The sequence below is a fragment of the Orbicella faveolata genome, unplaced genomic scaffold (assembly GCF_042242905.1).
Source record: "Orbicella faveolata isolate gen_17 unplaced genomic scaffold, um_ofav_v1 contig_2, whole genome shotgun sequence".
Taxonomy (NCBI): domain Eukaryota; kingdom Metazoa; phylum Cnidaria; class Anthozoa; order Scleractinia; family Merulinidae; genus Orbicella; species Orbicella faveolata.
The window spans coordinates 1,146,435-1,159,740 of NW_028301547.1; the positions used below are offsets into that span (position 1 = coordinate 1,146,435).

At 37.0% G+C, this 13,306-nt stretch overlaps 3 protein-coding genes and 1 pseudogene across 5 annotated transcripts in view; 3 read left to right on the forward strand and 1 right to left on the reverse strand.

Moving 5' to 3' along the window:
• Positions 1-2,380, forward strand: LOC110058424 (uncharacterized). Its single transcript, XM_020765077.2, has one exon. It carries the CDS (start codon positions 1-3, stop codon positions 946-948), a length of 948 nt encoding a protein of 315 aa, XP_020620736.2. The 3' UTR covers positions 949-2,380.
• On the reverse strand, positions 1,390-10,755 carry LOC110058425 (PIH1 domain-containing protein 1-like). Of its 2 annotated transcripts, XM_020765078.2 has the most exons (5): positions 10,386-10,695; positions 5,207-5,461; positions 4,460-4,596; positions 3,110-3,253; positions 1,390-2,812 (listed from the first exon to the last, which is right to left on the reverse strand). In XM_020765078.2, exons 1-5 carry the CDS (start codon positions 10,693-10,695, stop codon positions 2,774-2,776), a joined length of 885 nt encoding a protein of 294 aa, XP_020620737.2. In that variant the 3' UTR covers positions 1,390-2,773. The 2 variants fall into 2 exon arrangements, with proteins under 2 accessions (XP_020620737.2, XP_089145184.1); XM_089289058.1 differs by lacking the exon at positions 1,390-2,812 and having other exon boundaries at positions 3,023-3,253; positions 10,386-10,755.
• Positions 3,354-4,273, forward strand: LOC149111559 (uncharacterized; annotated as a pseudogene).
• The window catches only part of LOC110058143 (centriolar satellite-associated tubulin polyglutamylase complex regulator 1-like), a 7,888-nt gene continuing 5,296 nt past the window's right edge, over positions 10,715-13,306 (forward strand). For both annotated transcript variants that reach the window (XM_089289063.1, XM_089289064.1), the window contains exons 1-4: positions 10,715-10,961; positions 11,079-11,107; positions 11,652-11,725; positions 12,201-12,331. In XM_089289063.1, coding sequence (XP_089145189.1) covers positions 10,913-10,961; positions 11,079-11,107; positions 11,652-11,725; positions 12,201-12,331 — 283 coding nt within the window. In that variant the 5' untranslated portion in view covers positions 10,715-10,912. The remainder of the gene's footprint in view (positions 10,962-11,078; positions 11,108-11,651; positions 11,726-12,200; positions 12,332-13,306) is intronic.

A 13,306-nucleotide genomic window follows, 5' to 3' on the forward strand; every position in this document is an offset into this window, starting at 1 on the left:
ATGAGATTTTTTCGCAGTTTACCTTCATTTTGGATCTATTGTGATCAGTTTGTGATGACCATAAGATTCTCGGTCCATTTATCAACGATGAGTGTATTCGACCATTTTATAATATTCCTGGTTCTTGTCACTGCTTGTTTTTTTCCCGACTTTGCAAGTTCGAACTGTTCTAAGAACGCCGACTGTCGGAAGGAAGAGATTTGCTGTGCTGGTTTAACATGTCGCCCTGTAGAAAAATGTCAATCTTGTCTCATCCATAACCATTGTCCTGAAGGCGAGAAATGCGTTAACGCACACTGCACCTCAGAATCCTGTTCGTACGATAGAGACTGTTACAACAATACCGAGCAACATTTCAAGTGTTGTCAGGGAAGATGTACTAAAAGTTCGTGTTCTTCTCCCACTCCCACAACACAATCAACAACTGCTCGAACATCATGCATCAGTTGGAGAGATTGCTCTCACGGAGAACAGTGCGAGCGGGGAAGTTGCGAGAAAACTTCAAATGTGATGCTTACAAAGGCGGGATTTCTTTCCGCGGCCATTTTGACGGGGTCAGTTTTCTTGCTCATTCTTTGTTGTTGTTTTGTGAGAGAGAGCAAGTACAGCAGGCAGAGATACATCGAACGACAACGACGAAGATCGAGGAGCAGAAGCAGAAGACGACGCTCGACGCAGCAGTTACGTGCTAGATCTAGCACTACAACAATAGCTGTGGAAAACAGGGCGTTTAGTATAGACGATTGTAACGCTTGTGAAGGGGATCACCACATACCGCCCCCAGAGTATCCCACAGAATCAGCCACAACAGATGGGGTGGACTTCCATGGGGAGCCAGCTCCTGTTACACCACCCCCTTATTATACCTTGTCTTTTGATCTCCCACCAACGTATGAAGAGTCACTTCAAAATGACGAAAATCGGGGTTCTTCAACTGAGGTAGCATGAGAGCTGTCAGAAGATTAAGGTTACACTCCTTGACAGTTTTCATGTGGTACTGTCGCAATCTTCTGATTTATCATTACATGAAGTGGAAATTGTTTCACTACCTTGCGTCCAGGAGAAATGGTAGGAGTTTAAGTGTGCACACCTTGTGTGGATCACCTTTGAATTACATGTTCCAGAACCTCTGTGTTCAAAAACAATGACCAAGGAGCAGAAAATTTAGTTAAGAACAGAAATAGGCTGTCAGATAAACCAAGGATTTTTCACACAAGTCTTCTCTGCGAGATACTTACTTGAAGCAAACTTTCCACTGCTGGAGTCATGCAAAATACACTTATTTTGCTCTTAAGTAGTATTTGATTTTCTTAAACAGTGGCAAGGTGTTAAAATATTTCTGAGCTGAACTAATTTCCTTTGTTGACACTTAGTGAGTTTGAGAATGAATATCTATTACACTGTATTTATTGGTTAAATTGTTCAGTTTTAACTGTACATTTACTTATGATAAAAATTAATCATACAAAGGTCTTTTGAGGGTCAGAAATATAGGTAAAATTATGTCCATAAGTCATGGTAGATGTGCGATAGAATTGAAGGAATTTATTTAATTTACTTGTTTCATTTGAAGGTTGAATTTTCTGAAAAGTGTACTCAGTCTTGCTCATGATTAAAAATGTCTCCACTCTAAAGAGATTTTTAAAAATACTTCAGTCATCAAGGAAGATCAACTTTTAAATTCTCTTTACAAAATCAATACACTGACAAGCAGACAGGTAATAAAAAAAAGAAATGATCAGCCAGGAGATTTTGTACTGATGTGCAACCATATTCTCAGAAGTAACATTAAAAGAAATGTATAGTTTTCGGTAGGGAGAGATAATGTCATGAGCCTGGACACTCCATGCTGTGCTCATGTACAACTGTCCTGTTAATATCAGTGTATAGTAGCTGATCTTGTCTGCTTTATAGCGCTATACTGTTATTTATTATATGACTCAGAAAATTACTTCATTGTGATTGGCTGAGAGCAGACCAATTTATCATTAACTTTAAATTTGCACTGCAGTGCAAATTAACATGTGCACATGTTCATAATTTTCTCAGTTATATAATGAATGAGTAATCATAGGAAAGTTTGAGTACTTAAGGATTTACACGACTCATGATATTTGAAAATTCTTTCAAATTGCCCCCCCCCCCATCCAACCTAAAGGCTTGTGCAATTTTTAGAAATTGTTAAATATTACTTGTATTGTAAATCCCTAGTAATGCACTAGGATTCATATAATTACCTTAACATATCAAAGTGTAAATAAATATTTTTAACAGAAGAAAGATCAAGAAAAACTCTATTCCAGCCCAAAAATTTTTAAAGACAACTCAAAATTTTTATACTGTACATACTCACTGGAAAGTGAATAAAAAGATGATGATATCTCATTGTTTCTTGATTACTGTCATATGACACTGTTGGTTGGTAACCCTACACACTCAAAACAGCCAAAGTGTTCCAATTAAAATGTGAGAACCTGAACCGGCAGTACTGAACTCTTGGTGAAATCTGATTATAGCCCGTATGTATAAGTATGAATCATTAAAAACTTATAGACCCACTTATATTGCGAAAGCTCAAGACTTGCATGTAAGCCCCTCTGTAACAAAATACACCTTGAAAAAATAGAGGAGCTGTGGACAAGAAAAAGCTTTGTGGGAAAACAATTTTACAAACTGGTCTGACCTGAATCTGTTCTCAGACTAATGGTACAGTTTTAAGTTAATAATATTCCTTGAAATAATAATATAATTATCACTAGAAATGTGCATCTTGTCAGCTACTTTTGAGAACAGGCAAAGTTAGAGTGAGAACCTGTGAAAGAAGAAAAGAAAAACAAGTGAGAAAATCAGGTCATGTGATGTCAATGAAATAACAAATATCTGGGAAACATAAACTCTTGATATTAAAGTGGCATCTGCTTAACTGCAGTTGAAACACATTTATTTGCTAATTAGTTACTGCAAAAACGTTGCAGAAAACATTCCCAGAGCAACAGTGGCCTTGTTTTGGAATGGATACTTCAGTTGATGTCTGAAATTAGAAGATTTCTGACTGACCAACAATGGAAAATTGTAAAACACTGTGCTCCTTAACACAACTGTCCATTACCTTTGTTTTCCTGTTATACTGTGCACCACAAGTCTCTTTATTGACATCAAAAGGTAAGTTGAGATCAAGGTGATACTTGTCAGGATTAACGTTGAGGACTAATCGGTCTTCACCGATGTCTAGTGTTGTATCCTTTGTTGATTTCTGCACAATAATAAAGGAAAGTTGCAAATTTATTAATTAAACTAAATTTAACTCAATAATTTCAAACATTAACTACTAGTACTCATGTACTGATGACAGTATGACAGATTTTCCAGTTACAGAGAGGAGATTCCAGCAGTGTGATAATTTGAATTACTAATGTACTTGCAGATCTACTTTATCTCTGACTAATAATAATAATGGTAATAATAATAATAATAATAATAATAATAATAATAATAATAATAATAATAATAATAACAATAATAGGTGCTTGAAACTGGCACAAAAAGAATACAAAAGGAGACATGATAATGTGGCTAGAGCAATCCATTGGGACCTGTCAGGAAAATGTGGGTTTGAACGAAAGGACAGATGGTATGACCATGTTCCAGACAGTGTGCTTGAAAATGAGGATTACAAACTTCTATAGGACTTCAGTGTGCGAACAGACCATGAAATAGGGGCTAGGAGACCGGATTTGTGATCATTTACAAGAGAGACAAGAGCTGTCAGATTATAGATGTGGCAATTCCAGAGGATAATGGGGTGAGAGAGAAGGAAGATGAAAAAGTTGAAAAGTATCAAGATCTGGCAAGAGAAGTTCGAAAAATGTGGGGTGTGAGGACAAAGGTTATTCCAGTGGTAGTGGGAGCATTGGGATCAATACCACTGAGATTGAATGACAATCTGAGAGCAATTGAGGTGGGCATTCCTGTTGGACTGATCCAGAGATGTGCATTGTTGGGGTCGGCAAGAATTCTTAGAAAGGTGCTGGAGATGTAGAAAGAAGAGAAAAAGCAAACAAGGGGTGTTTCTTGGCTTCCCTAGGCAACTTGTTGTTGCCCGGAGCCAATGACGAAACCAGCTTCAATATCATCAATAGCTGTGCGAATCTTTAATAATAATAATAATAATAATAATAATAATAATAATAATAATAATAATAATAATAATAAAGTTTTTTGGGTGCATTTAGAAAACTCAATGTGCTTACATTACTATATAAGAAAAAAAAAATATTTACTAGATATTCACTTGTGTATAACAAACTTAAGAGCTCAGAGGTGTTCAGTCTTATTGTGATTATGTTTTGACAGTTGTGTCTAAAATCATACTCCACTCTTCCTTTTTTTTCACTTATTAACAATTTTTAAAGAAGTTTAATTGGGACATATTTATCATATTACAAAAATATGTACTTACTATGCCTGGGAGATCAATTTCAATGACCAGAAATTCTGGCCTTCCATCTGGTGGCTCCCTTATTATATGATATTGTGGTGTAGCGACCTCTGATTTAGAGTCCACTTCTTCTATCTTTTTAGTTTCTTTCAACATGGCTACAGGATAATTAAATAGGAAAGTTACATTAGTTAAATTAAAAAGACGATTTTCCTTTTTCACAGAATTGAATGTAGGGTTCAGGTTGGAGTAAACTGGATAACCAAGGCAAGGATTAGGTAGCATGGATCAGGCACTTGTCCCTCCGTGACAACAGAAAGGTAGCTTGCATTGCAGAAAGAAATTTCCCCATAAATAAATACTGGAGCTGTCATTAAGGGCTGTAACCCTTAACAACTGTTACAGCTGAGTATGCTTGATTTTCCCTTGATCAAATGGTAAGGGTGAAATTCCCTGTTGTTGATAGAATTCACCTACAAAGTAACAAGTTTGCTATGGGTATGGAGAACAGGGCTACAGGTGACTCAAAACTTAATGTCAGCCCTGAATACAGTTGAACCCCTATTAGTAGCCACCTATTAAATGGCCACTCCTATTAGGCAGTCAACTTTTCTATTGTTTTACCTCTATTAAGCGGCCCCTTGCCCCACTATCCATTTCTCTGGGGGTGACCGTTTAATAAGGGTTGAAATGTAAGCAGCAGTATGTAGCATCTGCAATGCAGGCGACAGAAAATTGTCAGAAAAAAGTACACTAAAGCTGTTTTACCTTCTTTTGTGGTTGACGTGTTTTCATCATCCATTTCCATTATCACAGGTTTACTTTTGCTTCTTATGAAATGAGGTTGTAGAACACCCATACACTTTTTGTTCTTAAGTACAGTCCAGTTTCTTTCTAATTCAGTGTCATATTTACTTTCTAGTCCCTCAAAAACAATGGTGAGGAAGAAGCTTTTGAAGAGTTCACTATTTTGTATTTTGTTGTAAAATGTTGGATTAATGACTACATCGTATGCCGTGCAACCTAAAATGAAGAGCAAACCAGCATGCATTATTGTACAAATAATGGATTAGGGTGGTGTGATTGAGAAATAAGTATGGGTAATCAAATGGTGACCAGTGAAATTACAAAATAATTTCATGTGCATTTTGTCAAAATTCTGATAATTTCTCGAGCCTTTAGGCGAGGAAAATGATTGTAATTTCAACAAAATGCGCATGAAACTATTTCCTGATTTTATGAGCATACCATTTGATTAACTATTAATAATATCATAAGCGACAAATTACGCTTACAATTGTGGGTTTCTGATTTGTTTATTGTACTGTGAAATTTCATGCCAAACATTGTCATCTGATGCAAGCCTGCAAATAACAGTCTGTCATCGGACAATTGTCCGGTAAATTTGAGGTTTTGACAGGTAAAAGCTTAGTCTGGTCGGACACTCTGACCGGGCATTTCTGCTAAAAAAAAAATGATTTAATTGGAAATTTGTGACCAAATATGGAACGAGTTATTTTATTATACTGCCACACAATACTACGCAAAAAGGCTTTGTTATCAGTTTTGTTTTTATTCCATTTCTGACAAATAATTTTATCACGCCCAATGCAATGTCTCAAATGTCACGTCGAATTGTAAACAAACCACATCAGCATTATTCAGGCTACGTGTTAATTTATGCATTTTGCAGTGGTGTCTTGAAAGATTGTGAAGCCCCATTTAGTCTGAATAACGCTCGTCTAAAAAACTACTTGAATCTGAGGTCTTATATGTTGTTACTCGTTGTTTGTTATCTGCAAGTGCGGTGGTTTTTAGTCATAATTTGACTCGACTAAGGCCCAGTTCAGACGCCGAACTTTTCATGAGCCGAACTTAATTCGAATTTGGACTGACCCAAATTATCAAAAGTACACCCGTTGATTGTAAAATACGTTATAATAATTTATGCATTAGGTTCGGCTCACGAAAAGTTTGATGTCTGAATCAAAGCCGTTCCAAAGCCAAAATTCTTGGCTGAGCTAGGCGGGAAGAACGGCTGGGCCGTTCCAAATTCAAATGGCCATTCTTAATTAATTCAAACGCCGAACTTTTTATGTACTTAATTCAATGTATTTGGTTCGGCTCATGGAAAGTTTGGCGTCTGAACTGGGCCTAAAATATTATGCAAATTGGATACACCGCCCCAGTTCTCACGTTTCGTTTATCTGAATGCAATCGCTTTCAAAAACTTTAAAACCTCTAAAACGAAACCAAATGTATTACCAGTCCACATGATCAAAAATCAGTTTTATAGCTCTATATAGTTTTTTCTTACATCTGTGGTTCAATATATTTTGAATTAGTTTCCGTGCCACAGACAAGTGTTTGTGAAAAGCGTGAATGTACAAATTTGTCACACTTTGTAGTCACGACCACTTCCAATTTGAATTTCATCTAACTACGCAAATTTATTTATTCAATTGACCCCAAAAATTTTCGAGGGAAACTTGCTTTCAGAAAAAGTCGAAGAATTCATTTCAGCCAATTTTCAAGTCTGAATGTTATTGTGAGTGAGTTTTGGTCAGTTTTTACACTGACAAGCTGTACACGCGGGAAACTTGATCACGTGAGTGAAGGCAAACAATGGGTATGTTGTAGGTAATTTTTTTCTTCAGGTAAATTTGATTTTTACCTAGGTAATATTTTTTTAACTAGGTAATTTTAAAACAAATTTTTTTACCTGGATATTTTTAATCTGTTATGATGTTCTTCATTTTCACATAGTAGATCAACGGATATTGACAAAGCTGGGGTGCCGGTTAGCCAGATTTTACCCGTTAGCCCGTGTCGGTTAGGGGTGACACTATTTGGCGCACAGACAGAATATCACTAGTTTGCTTGCGGTTTGCTTTCACTTGAGTTTGCTTGCGGTTAGCTTTTTTTAGGTAGTTTAGGAGCCTGGCATAAGATGCTGTGAAGTTGGCTTCTCGGTACTACAATTTTTCGGTCTTTGGACAAGATGTTGTTATTTTGAATCGTTCACTGCTTTCGTTTAATGGCCGCTGCATTGGTCTTGGTTAGTCCAAATTCTGCTTCATTTTTGCTGTCATTCTTTAGCCAGTTTTTTGCCTTGTCGTAAAATTGATCGTCGATAAACACAGTTAATTTGCTTTCCTTCTTTTTAGAGCTTTTTTGCGCATCTAACTTCTCATAAAACGTGTCTTTGCTGACACAAAACGTGGCAGTTTCCATTGCTTTCACGAACGAAGTCCCGTTTTCATCCAAGTGCGCATGTGCACGTTTTGCATAAATTAAGTTTGGACCGAGGTGAGTCTGGGACCCAAAAAAGCAATAATTAGGAGAAAAAAAAGAAATTTTTTCAACTTGAGCTGTGTAGTCTAGTGGAGATCGAAATGGACATGTAATCTGAAGGTCTTGGGTTCAACACACGGTAGGTACTTGTAATTTCCTTCTTCCTTTGAAATTAATAATTAGATAGGAAAATAAGAAGAGGTAGGTGTAGAATAGGGAGATAGTGAAAGAGAAGAAGAAGTAGGTGGGAGCAGGGAGAGATGAAGAGAAGAGTAGGAAATGAGATTTTTCTCCTCCTGGTTAAAAAAAAAAATACCTAGTTAAATAATAAATTTACCTAGTTAAAAAAAAATTACCTACTGAATATTTTTAACTGCAACAGGTACAAACGTTTGTAAATTTGTCAATTTTCAAGGGGTAAAATAATACCTGACTTACTGTAAAGGTCCCCTTTTTGGTGCTAGTATCGATTTTACACTCAGTTGACTTTACTTTTAAGTCATTTGAATTTGCAACCAACATTTTGGCGAAGGGTCTGAAATACCGGAATGTCTCAAATGTCTCTTATTTTAAGTTTCTAGCGGCAAAAAAAGAATTTGTCCGATCAGACTGGCTTTTTGTCAGGTCAAAACTTGTCCTTGGCCTGACAAATGACCTGCTCATAGACGAAAATTATTTGCAGGCTTGTGATGGCAATTTTGTAATTTCACATGTGAAATATAAATTAGCGCTGAAATTCTGTGCCAAAATTAAGGTGTAATTTTCCACCCACGATATTATACAGGTAAGCATCTATGCCAACTCTCCCGGATTATCTGGGAGTCACCTGGATACAGAGCGAATCTCTCTTACCAGTTACAAAATCTCCTGGACAATAGGAATTAAAGTAAGTCATTAATTTATATGCCAGCATTCAAACCTCATTATATGCCTATACAGGGCTCAAAAAAGCCTTGAATGAATGAGTTGCCAGTAATCGGATACCCGTGTTTGCGGAAAGAACTCTGGGATCGTCAGGGGGCAAACATTGCAAGTCGCTAGAAGGAAATGTATGGCGAAAAGTTGTTTCGACGCCCAAAAACATGGTTTTGGGGAGAGATCAACGCTTTTTCGCCGTTGTTTTATCGCAAATGGATGTTGGCAATGTTGATACATGGAAAATGTAAGTTTTTGTTTGAATAAGCGTGAAATAAGGGACAAAATTTACCGATAAACTCCCTTTTGCTTGCGTGAGGTTTATTGTGAAATACATTGAAGAGAATATTGAAAATTTCAATACACGCCTGATCTCGAGAGGCTACCCGGAGCAAATGGTAGAAAAGACCCCCTGAGAAGTTAAATATTAAGACAGAAAAGAAGCTCTAAAACAGAAATCGAAAATTGCAGAAGGAACTACTACCCTTTGTGTCGGGCAATTCCACTCAACCGTCAATACCAAACTTTGGAAAGCATAATCGCGCACAAATGGCACTTTCAACTACAAATACTCAGAGATATATTCAAGGAGCTACCCTTGATCTGTTATAGAAAAGGAAAATCACTGAAATACGTGCTTGTAAAAGCAAAACAAAGGCTTTGAGCAACACAGTAGCCACACAGCATGAGTCGCGCGGACTCATTTGTCATTAAATCAACCCCAGACAGTACAATGATCGCCACCGGGCTTATTTCCAGTATTATTTGTATGACTGAGCTTTCAAATAAGCCAAAAGTAGCCTGTACACAACTTAAAAGGCTTTACTGGGTTATTTCCTTTCAATTTATACCTAAATAATTTTGTAATATTTTCAGACCATTACGCGATGTAAATTTCACAATAAACCTCACACAAGCAACAGATATTCGAAGAAAAACTTACATATTCCACATATCAACATTGCCCAAATCCATTTGCGATAAAAACGACCGCGAAAAAGCGTTGATCTCTCTCAAAAATCGTTTTCTTGTACCTCGAAACAACTTTTCGCCATACATTTCCTTCTAGCGACTAGCAATGTTTGCCCCCTGACGATCCCAGAGTTCTTTGCGCAAACACGGGTATCCGATTACTGGCAACTCATTCATTCTAGCTTGCCCTACCAACAAGCAGCTCTCAAATTTTGCTTGCCCTGGGCAAGTCTTAGTTTACTTTTTTTTTATTTAGTTGAAAAACAACTTGACCTTGCCTGAATGAAAAGTTACAGTACTTGACCAGCAGGAAAATCTACTTGTCCGCGACCACCGGACAGCTTTTTTAGAGCCCTGCTATTAGACTATATGGTGGTTTATTATACAGGGTGACCTGCACTGTTTACAAAGTTCTTTATGATTGGCCAAAAGAAACAATAGATGGAAAATGCAAATAATGCCCCTAGCCCTAAGAACAAAAGAGGTGCAGTTGACTGCATTGTCGGCCGCCACATTACCAGCTGAATACAATTTTAGTCAGTTTTTCCAGAGAAAAACTTTATTCCTCATAATTTTTCTTGGCCTGGATCAGTTTTTTAGGAAAGTTTATATGCTTTACGGCTTGCTTCTTGCACATTTACAGCCTCTAAAGTGAGCTTGATCACAGATGCATGTGTTTTTTTAAATACAAAAACAATAATTTGCGGTACTGTCAACAACAACAACATACCCAACAACTATATAAACAAATATATATACATCCCACCTTGACCACGATTATCAACTTCTACATGAGGCTCTCCAAGGCTCATAGGTACACGATACTGGGTAGGATCTACAGACTCCAAAACTTTCACCAGCTCCTCATCGCTGACATCTTTCGCTGCAGGAACTTTCTCCGAAGTGCAAATATTAATAAACACCTTTTCTTCTTTTTTGTTTCGCAATTTCATAACATACCCAGGCTTAGGAACAAATTCAACACTATCAAGAGACGCATTTTTTAACTTCTTGGTTTCTTCTAACAGCAAATTCTTGTAAAATTCGTCGTCGAAGTTCGTTGGTTCGTCTGCCATCTTGAATTGCCGGCGAGCCGAAGAACTGGGCTCGAGATCGCGCGTATGGGATAAGCGCATAGTTTTGTTGGTATAATCCGCTGTTCTTTAATATCGTTAATCCAACATGGCGGACGGAGGAGACATTGGCAAATTTTATTTTTCAGATGTATTTTTTTTTTGTAAGGCGGAAAGGATGTTATAGTTCTTGATAAAATTTGGAGAGGTAACAGATATAATGTCTGGAGAAAGTGATAGGTTCTCTCTGACTGCTGAGCAATATTTAGGTAGGCCCACCTCCAGCAGCCCAACAGCTGGTTGATTATAACAATGCACAACAATTTAGACTAAGCTAGTGAGTGATATTCATGCCTCTCGTATAGTTCTTTTGTTTATTTTCTCAGCAAAGTTCCATGTTTTAACATATCTTCAGGTAAGTTCGTTATAAATTATATATTATTAAACTTATTTTATTTTATTTATTTTATGTGTCCCCTATTAGTAGAGGGTTTTTTATCCTCGGCTAGAATGTATTTGACACATTAATAAAGTTATTGTTGTTGTTGTTGGTATTGTTGTTGTTGTTGTTGTTGGATTTGTAGGTGCTGCATTGTTTATACTCTCAATTTGGTTTATGTAGTAGGATGGACAATAAGTTTAAGAGTGTTAACAATGTTTTTTTTTACAACCTTGTGGAGATACTGTACCTAAATATATTTTAAAAGCATGTTGGAAAAAAGTTAGGGTAACTTTCTCAGAAAAGTTTTGAATGGAAGGCCCATGGAGTGAAATGAAGTCCGAGAGATGGTGTTGGAATCTGGAGACAGGGTGATAGAGGGAGCCCCTAAGAGGTGAAGGAGATATAGCACTCATGAAAATATGCGTGGCATGTCCAAGGCTCCCTAAATTATAAATAATCACTTGAATATAGTTTTTCACTGAGTCTCAGTATATAATATATGTTTTTCAATTTGTAGGATGCAGTGGCTCAATTATTGGAGCATAAAGAAGAAAATCCAAGAGTTATTCCAGCTCGCTTTCTGAGTGACTAGTAAGTTTGTTAAAATCAGTTGTGGCTGGATGCATGTCTCCGATGACCAGATATTAAAAAGTTTTCACTTGTGTGACCATACACTTGTAAAACAAAAGAAAATTCTGGATCAATTTTTGTTGATATTATTTAAATGCACTTTGATCAAAGCTACAGACAGTAGCAGAGCATGTTGGCTTCCATAATATGAACAACTAGGATTATAATTTTATTATCACCCTCCTTGGACGGGATGCTAGTTCACTGCAGGTGGTTCCCTGATATGTTACCCCACAGTTCGCCGTTATCAACTTCTACATCCAGGCAAAGAGATTTCTGTTATTATTAAGCCTAAGAACACAGTATAGTGACCCCATCTAGGACTGTAAACTGAGGTGGATAATGTGAGATACAACCCACTAGTAGGGTATTGTTCCTCCTTCCTAACTTAGGACATATTTGTAGAATAAAAACTTTATATTTTGTTGATTTACAGCTTCAGGAGTGTAGTGCAAGGGAACCACACCCTCTTCAGGGAATACAGTTACATCAGAAAGACACCGCACAACATCGCATCCTTCATTCGAGTATTTTGGAAATGTTTCAGACATATAGGAAGGAATGGAGGTATTGTAATAAATCAAAATGTAGTGGATACCTTACTTGAAATAGTGGGGTTTTGAAATACATTTATCTGTAGTTTATTTGATAAAGTAATGAAGCTAAATAGTGTTGCGCACAAATGACGTCACAAAATATTTAACCCCTGGTGTGACTCAAACCATTCCATGGGCTACTTCTTTGAGAGTCACGATTAATTTTGAAATTCGATGACCTCTCCAGCTCAAAATGTTGGAGAAAACCCACAACATGTACCTTGGAATAATAATAATACAGAGTTTGAAGGAGGGCGGTAAAATACATGTATGATGGGCTTGATCTCATGTATGAAGGCTGTTTACGAACACACTCCTTACATCCAGAGCAGAAAAAAATATTATTTTTGTACCTGACATTCAGGTGTATCACTCACAAGAAAGTAAGGTAGCCAGCAAAAGAAATACCTGATAAAGAAATACCGTATATCTGATCCGATTCATTGCCTTGCTGTAACGAAACTAGCCCTCTCTGTTTTTGCATATAAGAAACAGTGTTAGCGTGCGCTATTTATGGTAGACGTATTCTACCAAACACAGCTATGAAATATATGTAGTCGAGGTCTGCTCACAGTCACAGATTTGTTTAATATGTTGTTGGATAAATGGCTCTATTAGATTCTAGGTCCTCCAAATTGCACAGTACACCTAATTCTGCCAAGCATTCGGAATTGTCTCAGGGTGGTCAATCTTATTTGTTTGAGCAGATGGCTCGGGTGGTTGAGTTTGGGAATTTCTGGCAATAAGTCAGCTGATAAGTCTTGTCTTCAAAAACCAGGATAAACAGCAGATAATTTTCTTCATAAATTATACGTTTCACTGTAAAGTATTCTAATCGGCTAGTCACAACTGCTGCGTTAAAAGTTCTCAACTTTGAATTCCTGAAGGTTTTCGGATCTGTCCGACTCAGTCACCATGTCTTTGTAAGATCCTTGTGCAATTTGTG

Bases quoted from the DNA above. Each gene is read 5' to 3' on its own strand.
- LOC110058424 (XM_020765077.2), top strand. From the start codon at position 1: ATGAGATTTTTTCGCAGTTTACCTTCATTTTGGATCTATTGTGATCAG.
- LOC110058425 (XM_089289058.1), bottom strand. From the start codon at position 10,755: ATGCGCTTATCCCATACGCGCGATCTCGAGCCCAGTTCTTCGGCTCGC. The intron at 4,597-5,206 runs GTAAAACAGCTT...ATTATCCTGTAG, and splicing joins CACGTCAACCACAAAAGAAG to CCATGTTGAAAGAAACTAAA. The intron at 3,254-4,459 runs GTAAGTACATAT...ATTATTGTGCAG, and splicing joins AAATTGATCTCCCAGGCATA to AAATCAACAAAGGATACAAC.